We start from the raw sequence: 14,907 nt of genomic DNA, 5'->3' as shown, positions 1-14,907 counted from the left end.
GGTGCAACGAAAAAGTGCATGTTGACAATAAAATCTTTCGACAAATATAAAGCATTTAATCCAGACTGTTTCAGCAGAAACAGTAACGATGGCTCACTTCATAATGCCCCGGGCTTAGGCAGATAAAGCGGCACTCAAACAGATGTTGTACCATGTATATATTCTTATACAATGCATCCCCTTTACATTGTAACATGGGGGCTCCAGGATTTGGCATCCACATTTCACAACGTTTGAGGTAAACTCGAGCATGTTCTTACTACGAAGTTTTCAAAGAGCGTCATACGACTCTTGCTCAAAAGTTGCTTGATAAAGGTTACAACATGCAAGGCCTCGGCAAAGCTTTATAAAACGTTTTATGGCATGTGGAGGAAATGTACACATTTGTGACAAAATATGTTTATTTCAAGTGAACAATTGACGTGCCTTTGCATGTGTTTGTGACGGGTGCACCCGGTGGGACAGAATAAGCTCACATGGTATCCTCACTATTTGATAGTGATTCATATAAACCCGCGTATGTTATCGTCGGAATAGTACAAAGGAATCTACATTTAGATTTCTCAATATTATGGAAAACATTTTGTCGCTTTTATTTATTACAGCCAGGCTTACAAATGTGTGTCAATAGGAATTATGTAAGAAATTCATATTCAGATTTGTAACTCGGACATTCAAAGTTTTTTAGTTTCAAAGAATTGTAGAGTAAACTGCAGGCAGTCATGTTATAGGAGAGACTGGTGGTCCCGTCGACTGGCATCACAACACGCTGTTTATTTCATTCCACTTGAAAGTGCATTGCAAGGAGACTCCTCATGTTATTATTTCTTCAAACTCTTCAAAAGTCCACAAAACACATTTACGCTTCTTGTAATTACGACCCGCATCGATTCATGTGTATTTTGGGACTTTTCTAGTTTTACTCGTGACTTGTTGAAAACGATAAACAGTTCAGAAAAAGATGGACTTCTTGGGAAATTAATCTTTTAGATAAGGCATTTACAATCACGTCTGCTCAACTGAAATCAAAGCTGACACTTTAAAGCATCGCACCTGAACATGAAGTTACATTCTAGCATTGCCATTGGTCAAAATACGATTAAAATCATGTCCTTTCACACAAAAACAAGACTATAAAAACGGCTGTCGATAAGATATTACAGTGGTGTTGTATACGTTCGATAGCAGAACAACAACAGCTTGTCGTTTGAAACATAATGAAATCTATTTCAGAACACACTCAATAAAGTAAAGTACAAACTAACCACGGAGACAGAGCCACACAAACACCGGTTCAGACTCTCTCGTGTGCCGGCTCCTCTTCGGTCAAAAGCGACAGTTACTGTATTCACCACGACAGTCAAGCGTCAGTGTGGTTCCGTTGAAAATAAGGTTGTTCCTGCACGTTCATTTTCCATCGGTAGCATGAGGTTAATGGTGAACATAATTGTAGATCGGGGTATCCCTCTGGGTTAATGTAAGTTGTAAACAGCACTGTCATCGTGAACAACTGTTTTGGCATCCACTGACAGTGGCGAGTAATGGCAGTAGGTAAAGTTCAGCCAAGTGGAAGTTCGGGGTGGAGAGATAGTCATGTCTGAATATGTATAACTGTTACTGGCAAGTTCTTTCAAACCAACTGTTACATAACTACAACTTCAAAATAACTGAAACTCTGTGCTTTAGGAAGTGTTTTGAGAAATTATATCAGTTCAGCGTTATTGTCAGTTCAGTTCAGTTTAGGTTATTCTTAGAAAGACCCACCAACGGTGGTACATGAGAAAAAAATATAATATAAATTCATATACAACAATAATATAAAGATGACAGGGGTAATGTGTGAATGCATATAGAGATTAAAGGTAACACTGAAATATGACAAAATTAAAGTGACAATAATCTCATATACGTTTTTTAACAGCTTCATCATTTCTAAAGAAGGTATTGATTAATTCAGACATGTTTTCATATATTTTACTCTAATGCGGGATAAACTTTTTTTTTCAATTTATACATATTATGCTATTCTGATTTTTATGTATGTGCATAGACCACCACTGGAGAAGAGCTTCACATCTGAATAGGTAATGAACTCGTCACCAACCGCGGGAGAACTACAAAAATTACACAAACGTTCCACTCTTGGCTCAATATCATTAATAAAAAGTGAAAACAAAAGTGGCGAGAGATTTTCGCCTTGTCTTACTCCAGTGTTATATGGGAAGAATGAGGGTATTAGATTATGGAGGAAAACAGTGGATTTTATGTTTAGGTGCAAGTTCTTCACTCAGTTCAGAAATTTACCATATACACCATAGATTAGCAATTTATACCATAGACCAGTCCTCAACACAGTGTCAAACGCTTTTTGCAAAATCAATAAAGACGCAATATCGTTTTGCTTGTTTTAAAATTTCCCTAATTGTATGTGAAACAAATACATTGTCACTTGTGGAGAAACCCTTTTCTGAATTCTGTTTGGGCTGAAGTTAAAATATTATTTATTCTACAGATTTAGTAAGCCTCGCATAAACGCTACTTGTGGAACAGTTTGCCGTAACAGCTGAGAATTGTTATAGGTCTATAGGAGTTCGGAACTAGGTTCGTTCTCCACCCTTTTGCTTATATGTCGGTTGGATTATACCAGGATTATGTCAGGATTATGTCAGGAGTATTTTCGGATTTAGTCATATCACATTTATTTCGTAGCTTCCAATATTCTTTTGGTGAATGTTTATTAAGGTCACGAATCTCTCTCATTTTGATATTGTCTTATGCATGTGTCCATACATTTATATGCTCTTGACATAGGATGATAGTGCGTTCTATTTGATATCTATTTGATATTTCTCTATCCTGTCACCCAGTCAAACATGTATGTAATTAATCTTGAACTTCAGTAAAATGCTGTACGTTTGCCACAACCTATGACCACATTCTCGGCACGTTCTGAGATAAGCTGACCCATTTGCTTAAGTGGGAGTGGGCGTTCCAAGAGAGCACCGTATTTAAAGCTCTGTGGTCGTCATGGTAGAACGGAAATAGGTTGTCCCAATTTTTATGTGACACAACATTCGGTGACTTGAACAAGGAGGACAAAATTATAACAATCTGCAGTGTCATTTAATATCAAGTTGTATATTGCATACATACGTAACGCTAATCATTGTCGTTTATAATACAAAAACATTTTATGTAAATTGTATCAATCATCAATGATCTTGCCTTTGACAGAGGGGCAACATCCAGTGATGTTGAAATAAAAACGTTAAACCAAATCATTAGTAATATTTCACCACTATATCATAACTCTTCGTGCAATTTGTACAGGCATTTTAATGGCTTTTCTGCGTTTCCCATCAAAGCATCCTTTGTGTCTGCACATACTAATAAAAATGACAAAACCCTTCCATAATCATAAGAAATCTCCCCAAAAGCAGAGTGTGAATCGCTATCAATTAGTGATGATACTAGGTGTTCGCGAAAACAAGAGCTCTGGTCACAAACACATGCAAAGACCTAAAAAACACGGGAACATATGGTACAAGTCAAAATATAGATATGCATCAGACATCATTTTTGCTGCTGATCCCCCAAATTTCGAAATGTCATCCACATGTCTACAATAAAAAGAATTGAATTTTCTTCCTGGGGCATTGAATGTTATAACCTTGATGTAACGACACGTATCTCAAAGTTGTGAAATGTAGACCCCCATGGTTGGAGCTAATGGAATATTGCCAGATATGCTAGTAAAGGCAAAAGTTGACTTTTTGAAAAGGTGAAGATTCATCCATCTTGTCATCAAGTCTTATGAAGTATTATAGCTTTGTCGCTATCTTTAATATAGAGATAAATATGAAACAGATAAGACCGTTTCACTTGTCTCTTTTATGGCGAGTTCAGGTAGGTCAATCAGAGTAATGCCTCAGCTTAAGTTAAACTTCTTGGCCCAAATCTTTTGTTTTGATTTTGCCAATCCGAGCAGAACAACGCAATGATTTCGTAAGGAAATTTGTCTGTGTCGCATGTTTCATTCGCAGTTGTCCTTATCCTTCGGTACGCTTTACAAATGAAAAACTGTTGCTGTTAACACTTCATCATAATCATCCAACACGAGTCTTAAACTTGCTTATTGCTAAGGAAATACGTAAGTTGAAGATCTTGTTTTATGTGAATATCCTAATGATACCGCAAGGCACGCCATGCGGTGTTTCATAATGTATTTAACGGCGATGCAATGTAAACCTGTGTCAGTTAAACAGAGCATTGCATGTATGATAGGATTCTTCCTATTTTAGACGTTTGTTTAATACAGGAAACTAAATACGCGTTATTATGTCGAAGGCAGATACTATGGGAATATTGAAATCGCATATGCCAGGGGAGTGTTTCAATATCAACACGTTCGTAGAGGAAAAAAACTCCAGTGTCATTCCATCACCACTATACATCTATGCGCTACGAAGTGAACTGTTCTTACTCATATCCAATTAAGGACAGTAAGCACACGGACAGGCAGGTTTTTCTTGCCACAGCTGTACTGAAACCAGGCATTTCAAAGTCGGCATTTGGCAAACAGTTTGATTACATTCCTTTATTTGCTTTCAGAAGTTGGCCATATTGAACAGTCTAGATCCTGCATTTCCATATCTCAAGCTATATTGGGAGAATCATAAATTAAATTTCTTTCGTTGGAATAGAATGAATTAGAATGAAATTGATTTCTCTTCAAGCGCAAACCAGATACAAAGGGGAGTAACTCATGTAAAGAGGGCGCTTGTATGGAGTATATGAGAGACGTCATAGCGCGGGTAATTCATTCTCGGTGTAGCCAAGAAGCAAGCAGCTTTATTCCCACCAAAGTTTGGAGTACGTGCATCTGTTTATCGAACTATAGCCATACCGCCTAAGATCAACGATAACTTTTAATCACAGTTGTTCTCCAAAGAAGACATGTTCCGAGCCGTTAAGAAAATTGAGAAGAAACTATCCAAGTTTGACAGGTTTTCTCCGAATAGGAAGCCTACAGCGACTGTTACCCTGTTTACTGTACTGTACAGTCCTGTGGTTACCCTTCCAACCCAGCATGCCATGTCCCAGCGGCCCTTTCGTACAGAACAGGCACGTGCTTCGCGTGCGTATTTTCGTCACAATGGAGGAGACATTGCCCGCTCGTCGCATCACAGCCAGTCAGGCGTGCTCTCAACAAGACCAACAAAACAGATTGAGCAAGGTTAATCAGATATTGAACGCACTGATGATTACTACGAATACTAGCAGGTTGATGCTGAAATCAGAGTTAGAGGACGTTGGAGACTTTGTAGCAACTTTTGGAAGGAAATAGGATCTCCTGATTTTGTGCTAGATACTATCAAGGATGGCTATAAAATACGCATTTATTCCGCGCCTTTGTCAATGGAACTGAAAAATAACAAATCAGCGCTTAATCACCATGAATTAGTATGTGATCAATACAAGATTTGCTCAGAAAAGACTTTATTGTTGAATGTACTGATAGACCACATCTAATGAATCCCCTTCCGGTCTTTGTTCCTGTCGGGGAAAGAAAAGACCCAACCCAACCCAACCCAACCCCCCCCCCCCCCCCCCCCCCCCCCCAGAAAGGAAGTATGAAAGTTCAGCTCCAGTTAATAGCTCTAGAAATTTTCCAGATGTGCCTCCAGTCTAGTATTCAGTTGCACAAGGAATGGATTCCTCGCTGCCACAATGATAGGGCAGATTATCTAAGCATAATATACGACACTGATGATTCGAGCATTGCAGATTATGCGTTAAATGGATAGATGATAAATGGGGTCCTCATTCTGTTGACAGATTAGCATCTTACTACAATATTAAAGCTGTATGATTTGATTCTCGTCATTGGAACCAAGATTGCGAAACAGTGGACACGTTTACTGTTGACTGGAGTGGTGAAATGAACTAGATTGTTCTCCCGGTGTATTTTGTAGGGAGAGTGTTGATGCACGTGAGTAAGTGTAAGGCCAGAGGCACATTGGTAGTGCCTAGATGGTATTCAGCTAGTTTTTGGCCTTTCCTGTGTCCAAATGCAAGTCATATTTCGCAAGTCAAAGATTTGGTCTGGTTCCCTATATGCAAAGAAGCGTATGTCCAGGGCCGTTGTGGAGGTGGCATATTTGGTGTTGAAGATTTGAAGTTTCCAATGTTAGCATTGTATATAGATTATTCTGGATGATTTGATTCATAGCATGTTGTTTTTGTTTCAGGTTCATGTATATTACAATGTGTGTATGGTGATGTCATATCCACTCTGCCAGAGAGGTTGCATCATGAGATAAATCCACTGAATGAGCTCTAAAGTGAAGCAAGCTCTGCTTCAACATCTAAATCTTATGGTTATGGTTTCAGGCGATTCCAGCTTTGGGCTGAATCTCACGGTTTATCATTTACTATTCCAGTGGTACCTTTGCATTGTGCCCATTATCTATTATCATTGATACAAAGCTGTGATAGTATATCTCCAGCTATGAATGCAGTTTGCAGCTTAAGATATGCCCATGTTATTGTTGGACTCACTAGCCCAACTGAGATTACTCTGGTACAAATTGTATTGGAAGCTGGCAAAACAAAAGGAGACTTGCTAATCCTGTGTGTAAGAAAGAGCCAATGAGTGTATCTCACATAAAGGACATGGTCAACTCTTCTAAGTGGAAATCAAGTTTAAAAGGGATTTTTGCATTCCGGTGAGTTGCTTCATATCACCAGATGTGATATATTATTTTATAATCAGTATATGTCTGTCTTTATTGGCAAAATCCAAAACTGATGTTTACCGAGATGGTGCATGGGTTGTCATTGCTGCTACATTGTCTTACATGTGTCCTGTTTAACACATGAAGTGGTATCATGAGTTAGCTGAAATAACTGCAGTTTCAAATGAGTATATATTCAGATCACTTTCGATGTCAAAAAGCAAGTGTGTGTTGAAAAGAGAAAATAAGCCCATATGTTATACAAGGCTGAGAAGTGTTTTTGACTGCAATGTCATCCATCGTACCAGATGTTTCGAAATATTGCCTCCACAGTTTGAGATTCGGAGGAGCTACAGCAGCAGTCAATAATGGTATTCCTGAAAGACTATTTTAAGCGACAAGGGCCCTGGCGCAGAGAGAAAGCCAAGGATGGCTATGTGAAAGATGTTTGAGTCAGACTCAGTGTGTCGAAGTCGTTAGGACTATAGGTGATTGATTGGTGTGTTTAATACAATAAAACGGTGATGCAGCTAACAATTGCCCTTTCTTTGTTTCTCGGCTAGTACCGCAGGGGACGTACAGTGTGTGTTTGTTATTTGTGTCTGGTTTGTGGGTAGGGGAAGAGAAATGAAATTTCTTTCGTTTGAATGGAATGAATTAGAATGAAAGTGATTTCTCTCATGCGCAAACCAGATACAAAAGGGAGGATCTCATGTATAGAGGGCGCTTGAATGGAGTATATGAGTGACGTCATAGCGCGGGTGGTTGAACCTCGCCTGCGTTCTAGCCATGAAGCAAACAGCTTTAATTTCAGAAGTTGGTGACGGGGCGTTTCGGGAAAGGCTACAGTAAGATACAGAGTCACCGTGGCGTCAGAGTTATGGTTATCGGTTGAACCCAGAGGGGTTCGTGGAGCAATACAATAGTGAATAAAATGTGTATGGTGTAGACAATTAAAGGCTTTCGGCTAGTACCGCTGGCGACGTACAGTGTGTGTTTGTTATTTGTGTCTGGTTTGTGAGTAGGGGAAGAGAAAAGGAATTAGTTCTGGGTCAAACAAAACACGTCTTAGATGCATCCATGGGTCGTAAAAAGTATTTGACGTGAGTATCCTTTGTGTTGGACTGATGATCACAGGGGCGTCACGCTCTCGTTATCCATATAGCCAGAAAAACAAAGGCGTTGATTTAAGTACTGAGGAATTGTATTCACAAAGAAGTAAAATGTTTAGTTCAGGGAGTTCTAGGGCCATTAAGCAGCACCTTCTCAAACATCACTTACATACACATACATCTGAGCGAGATAACAGGGATGTGCAGACAGAAACAGGAGGGAAGATATACTCAGATAAACGGATAATATATAAACATCATAGGATACACGGGTGGCCAAGTGATTTAACCGAAATTAAGAGTTTTGTCAATCATCCATGTCAGGATCCGCTGGTCGTGGGTTTGGATCCAAGATTCGCCCTGATAAGGATATTGGTTTCTTTACGTCCCCATTGGTTTCAGCGAAGTGGTAACTATCTGCCTATAACTTTATTTTAGTGGCTTTGGGGATTTCCTCCCACGTACCGCTGTCAAGTCGTCATGTAACTTTCAAAGGGGGTCATGAAAACCCACACGTTCCGGAGGAGGACCGTGAAAAAAGGGGGTTGGGTTATTCATATCTAAAACATCATGTAATATTCCTCACAGAATACTTCTTCGAGTCATATGGCAAAACCAAGAATCAGAAAAGCAAAGTTGTAGTTTTACAAGCTCAGCATGACATCGTACGGCGTGTCAGTTTGGAGTGTCAGAGAGGAGAAAGAGGAACAACTCATAGAAGCAGTAAATCACCAGGAAACACTGCCGGATGTTCATCTTCCTCTGCATGACAGACACTCGAATAGGAATTCTCCTGGAGCCATTTAGATTACCAAACTGTGGCAAAACATCATTAAGCTATAGCCAGAACGACCTTGCTGATGAAAAGCGTTCACAGATCATAAAGACTACAATATCGCCTCTGTGGTCTAGTGGAAGTTCGATCATCGGCCGCGTCATACCAAAAGACGTTAAAGGATGGTACGTGTTGTTACTATGCCTGGCACTCGGCATTAATGGGCTAAAGCAAGGACTGGTTGTCCCGGGGTGAGTATACGGTGTCTGAGTGGGGTATTCATGTTAAAACTGCAGCATGGTATCTCATTGGGCTAGCACTATAACATCGGGATTAGTCCGGACTAGTACAAGTAGCCACACACATATATAAGTACAACAATCTTGAACGCGGCGTTAAACCCCATTTCACCTCACCTTGATCCCAACTGATTCAATATAGTACCTTCCTGTTTCGTCACATGGCAACACTGACAACTTTCTGTATTGTCTACTCTGTCTACTTTGCTCTGTTCGGTAATTGCCATGTGACCACAGGTTTCACTTTATGCATCGGGGATATTTAAAGATGCACGTGTAGCTTGTTACTATGACAACCGAGTTTTTCTTCAATATATACATGGGGTGGTAGAAACCATTACTATTAGTTTCATAGGTGGTTCCTGTCGTTTCATTTGATGCCTTTGTGATGCACCTGTCATTTCTTATGATAAATTTGAATTTGTTCAACATACACAGAGGATGGTAGGAATTATCATTAATGTATCATGTTAGATTAGTGTATATTACAATAGAGGACGATGAACCGTTAAAACATAAACCCTTACCAAATCTGAGAACGTCGCCAAAAGTGACGGGGCAATATGCTTTGGTGTGAACTGAAACAGTTGCTGACTGTGATGTGACTGAAACAGTTGTTGACTGTGATGTGACTGATACAGTTGTTGACTGTGATGTGACTGAAACAGTTGTTGACTGTGATGTGACTGAAACAGTTGCTGACTGTTATGTGACTGATACAGTTGTTTACTGTGATGTGACTGATACATTTGCTGACTGTGATGTGACTGAAACAGTTGTTGACTGTGATGTGACTGAAACAGTTGTTGACTGTGATGTGACTGCTACAGTTGTTGACTGTGATGTGACTGAAACAGTTGTTGACTGTGATGTGACTGAAACAGTTGCTGACTGTGATGTGAAATGCCCATAAAGCGTCATTAACCCTTACTTGTTTAAACATCACTTATAAATAACAATGTTTATTGCAAAAAAACTAAACTTACGAGCAAAAGAAACGTTACCAACCAAACTTGTTCCTGAAAACAGAACAGGGTCAATGTTAAGGAAGAAACTTGTATTGTCAAAAGACATGAATTAAGGATTGAAGTTGTATTTGTTGATGTTCATCAGCTGGTGCAGACAGTGCCTCACGTGAGCAAAATCCGTGATGCGTGAAGCGTTTCATGGTACATTTGCTCACGTGTGGCACTGTCTTCGTGAGCTGATAAACGTCAACAAATACAACTTCAATCCTTATATTGACAGATACATAAATAATAACAAAACATTTCATTTAAACACCAAACATGAATTAATTAAAGCGAACTATATCAACGCTGAGGCTTGAATTTGTTCGTGACGTGATTCGTCAATGGGAGTTACGTCTCTTGGTTTAAAGAATGACGGATAGAGCAATGTCATTCGTTTGAAATAAAATTTGCACACAGTAAAACTGGAATTGGAGAGAAATCAAGCCCAAGTTGATTGACAAAATGGATTAATAGGAACGTTCCGTGGATTTTGGGGGTGTATTTGAGTGATGCCAAGCCTATATGAGCTGCAAATGACGGGGATCACCACTTGAAGCAGCGCGGTTGGATTTCCCGATGCACGATTCCCGATTCACTGTAACTTCGAATGGATGCTTCATTTCGGTGACCCGACATATAAATGATATACTGTCTGGCTTCAAAGCCCCTTTCGTTCGTAGCCTGAATTATTTTAAGACATTTGAGGAATTCCCCAAAAGTAGTTTTGCATCTCTCCACTCGATTGATGTCCTAATCAGACTACAAACCGACGTTCATCGTGAGAGGAGCAACAGTTAGCTTGGTAATCTTTAACAAGGCAAGATCGCCCTTTACTGTCAATATTACAAGTTATGCGCTGAATGAATACAAAAATGAATCCATTGTGTCCACAGTTTGGGGGATGGGGGCAGATGTTCAGTTATCGATCAAACATCAAGACTGAAATCAGCGCATGAGACTCCCTTGAATGTTTCCTTTAAAACTTGTCAGTCAATATCGTTTATGCAAACCACGGGCATCAATGCACACACCAACTCGACGATGGACAGAAGATGTGAGACGTCTGATCACAAGAAATGGGATTCGACGACATTCTTCTTGCTACCTGATCCATTTTATAGGGGTGACCTGGTCGTGCTCTTATCTGACGGTCAAAGTGATCCCACAGGTGTCTATAGGTGATAATTCTGGTGATTGTGCTGGTCAAGGCAAGGAGACATTGTGTGGGGCATTGTATTACCACCTTGCTGAAACAGGGTCTGGGGAGTACGACAGTACAACAGGGTGAAGTAATTGGTCGATGTAAAGCTGTCCAGTGATGTTTACTTCCAACATCACCAGATCTGTCTACACGTAGCTTCACGTGTCAGCGTTACGTCTCGTAGTGGTTTGTAAGCTCTGATACTGAACAAGAATGACTGTCGTAGCTGATGACGCCACCGTGATGATACGATGTCTGAGATGGGGCATACGTATGTAGTGTCTTTCTGGGTGGTCGTTACATCAGGTCTGCCACGCCTAGACCGCCTAGTCTGCCTGTAACAGGACATGCTCCTGGCGACTGTCATTCGGCTTCATCAAAACTCCTTGCGATGTGGCAATGCGTAGCTCCTTGGTGTATCATACCAACGTCTTGTTCTCTCATACCCATATCCTTGCAGGTGTGAGTACAAACATGTCAAGTTGACCAGTTTTCTGTCGATTTGAAGACAACTGTACACTGAGCCTTTGATTCACATGGTGTTGTAAGAAAGTTTTTCTATTACATACAATTGCTTCATTGTACTGCTATTTCCATTGTTCTGTTACATAACCACCTACATCTGTACAGCTATTGTTTTAGTGAAAAGTGAGAAAATATTAACATTCTATCCATAGGTTGAAATGGAAATGTGACGTAAAAACATCTCAGATCTCTTTTATGAAGAAAAAAATCTCAAACCCTACAAAGAAACAAACAACATGACTCCCCCAATATCAAATTGTCCTCCCCTTAGCATGAGTTTATGAATCTCAATCAAATATCGATATCACTATCAAATAGCTCGTTGTTTTGAAGATCATATTGAAACATAATTTGCCAATAAATATGCATATCTAAGGTATTGTATTTAGACAATATTTATAGAATTATTCTCGAACACATCACATCACCATTGGTTGTCTCGCGAAGCAGTTCATATATTTAGACTTCATCGTCTATTTCGGAAGAAACGTTCTCGGTGCCCGGACGAGGATGACAAACTGAAATTGACCACCAAGGTGTTTATAGCCTGATCGGCTGACCATCGAACAATGGTCATCAACAATATCGTTTACAAAGTCGTTGTAATTACGCTTTCCAGACGCCATATCGTCAACTCGGCATGAGCCCACGGCTAATTGTCCCGAGACCACCCTTCTGTTCCTGTTGTTACAAGGTGGACAAGGTGACTTTGCCTTTCATCAAGTGAATACAAAGATTGCCGTTATTGGTTTTTTTCTTTTTCATTAAATATCAAAGACATTTTTTCATTGCAATCATCGAAAATGTCCCTGTTATAAATCAGGCTTTGACAAGACAGTGGAAGGTCAATTTCCTTGCAGTCAAATACAGATCTCCCAATAGAGCAGTCCTCCGACGACACCGCATTGTGCATATTATATAGAAAGGGAAATTCAATATGGTAATTATATTTCAACTCAAAAGATCATATCTAACATGCTCACACAATGATAAAAGTGGGGCATGAGAACCGTCTAGTCACTTGGGATTTCGTCGGATGAAGAATATTAAACACGATTTGTATCAGTTAATTTATAGTGAACAAATGTAAACTATCGCCTTTACCGTTACAAACAATTTGAGAAACAATAAAGTATTTTTTTATTATCTTTGCCACGTATTTGCGAGGTATGATAATACAACGTGATCTGTAAACATCTTATGTGATAGGGCCACTGCAGGCACACTGAATATAAGAAACCGCATGCCTGCAGAGAGTAAACACTGTCAAGATACTTGTTCACACCGCCTGCCGGGAGGAGGTAAATATGCTGGGATGGCCAAGTGGGTAATTACAACAGTGCCTGGGGAATGGGATTGTTCGTCAAGACATGTCTATATCCAAACTACTGGGATGAGAAGCAAACGATGGTGTAGGTCACAGAGAGCGCATGCGTTCTTCAACCAGTTATCCTCCACTTGAAGTGCAGGCCTATACCCATTGACATAATGGAGAAAGTCATTAATATTATGTGAATATCTTGCATGAAGCTATAAGCAAAACTGGATTCACTGGTTTGGTAAGAAGACAACATTGGGTATTTGTGTGTGCCCCGAGCAGATTGGTTTCACTGTAGTGGTATGGTCAATATGGAAATGGGTGGGGTAGTGGTATACCGGTGGTATTACTCATCGGATCTAAATTTTGCAGATGGGTCAGATTGGTAAGGCCTATTTAGTCCATGATTGTTTTTCTCGTTCCATGCGGTATAAAATACCTTATCCTCAGTCGCTTGTTCCGTATTTTATGTACGTGTTTTGGGGTCGTATGTTTTAAGCCAGATTTTATATTCAGACACAACACTGAAATGTATCTTTATGAACAATTTGAAGGAACACAAATAAGGACACATATTTGGTTCATATGAATACAAAATACACTGAAAGCCATGATAACTATAGTATCCGATTCTCCTCCACATTGCACCAAACATATGTGAGGCGGGGGACAATGTATTGTCAATGCAAAGGAATAACAATAGATTATCCGCCGTTACAGATTAAAATTTGGTTCAAAGGGCAAAAGAGCTGTGAAAATTACTAAAGCCTTGCTACACATCAATAAGGGCAGCTATGTACATTAGACGCTGACGGATGAAGCATGAACGTCGGGTAGTATTACGTGTACGTCATCAAGTAAAGGCAGAAGGGAACACAATAAGCTACTTTCTTCATGTGTAGGTTCTTTGGGACAATAACGTTATGTAAGGTGGAGTGTTTGGTAGTGAGGCTGGCTGGGATAATGTATTATGTCCTAATAGTAAAATAATGGTATCTGGTATCTTGTTGAATTGCAAAAGTAAAACATCTTCGGAGTACAATTGAGGTGTCATGTGAAAGTAAGCACATCTCTCACCTTGACGGGAACACAGATGAGCACGAGCAGCAGGTCAGCTGAGGCAAGGCTGGTGAGGAAGGCGTTCGTGATGCTCCGGAGACTCTTGTACCTGCACACAGCAAATATCACAAGGAAGTTGCCACATAGTCCAAACACCAATGTAATGCTGTAAGCCAGGGATACTGGGATGAGCTCCTCCAGCGGCAGTGATGTTACCGCTACATCATAGTCGTAATCATAGTAGTCGTTGATGTCGTAGGTATCGTTGACTTTACTAATCGCGTTGACATCAGTGTTGGTGTATTGTGTGCTTCCTACGCTGTGGGTGGGCCAGGTAAAACTATCCCCATCTAGGGACGTCTCTGCTGTATTATGCATGGTACATGGATCTTATTCTCTCTGTGTTGATATCCAAGACACACGGGTAAGAATAACGTTAGAAAACAAAGACGTTCAATTAACAAACACGGTACAGAAATCCTGGGAACGTCACAAAGTTTCGAATGTTGTAACTCCTGGAAAGTTCTCTCTGCTGACTGTTGGAAATGTGAGGGAATCAATATCTCCTGCAGTCAGTTACAGGGGACGGAGGAGCTGTGCACTAGGTGTTGTCACGGAGACTGGTACTAACAACACCGCCTCACTAGTTTTAAACGTTTCGTCATCACGTGGTCTGCCCACGGGTCACATGACCGGATAATGCCTTAAGAACTATTCACATCAGGCTGAGGAAGAACTAGCCAATTTGTGAAGCAAGACTGATTGTCAGTGTAACTGGAACACAGAAGACCATTCCCAACCACACACAGTCTTGGTAGAATGAACCAGCGGCGTGATTTCGTTTTAACGTCTTCTTTCTGCAATGCGT

The 14,907-nt window shown here is 40.1% G+C and overlaps 1 protein-coding gene across 1 annotated transcript in view; it reads right to left on the bottom strand.

The window, feature by feature from the left end:
• Positions 1–14,658, bottom strand: part of LOC124146156 (QRFP-like peptide receptor) — a 51,484-nt gene extending 36,826 nt beyond the window's left edge. Inside the window, exon 1 of the mRNA XM_046516305.2 lies at positions 14,058–14,658. Within this exon, the coding sequence (XP_046372261.2) occupies positions 14,058–14,417 (360 nt within the window). The 5' untranslated portion in view covers positions 14,418–14,658. The remainder of the gene's footprint in view (positions 1–14,057) is intronic.
• Positions 14,659–14,907: the final 249 nt, after the last annotated feature.

This window comes from Haliotis rufescens, unplaced genomic scaffold (assembly GCF_023055435.1).
Source record: "Haliotis rufescens isolate VD_foot unplaced genomic scaffold, xgHalRufe1.0.p SCAF_2, whole genome shotgun sequence".
In the NCBI taxonomy this organism is placed as follows: Eukaryota; Metazoa; Mollusca; class Gastropoda; order Lepetellida; family Haliotidae; genus Haliotis; species Haliotis rufescens.
Note: the sequence above shows the minus strand (reverse complement) of the source record. Positions and strands in the feature narration are given on the sequence as shown.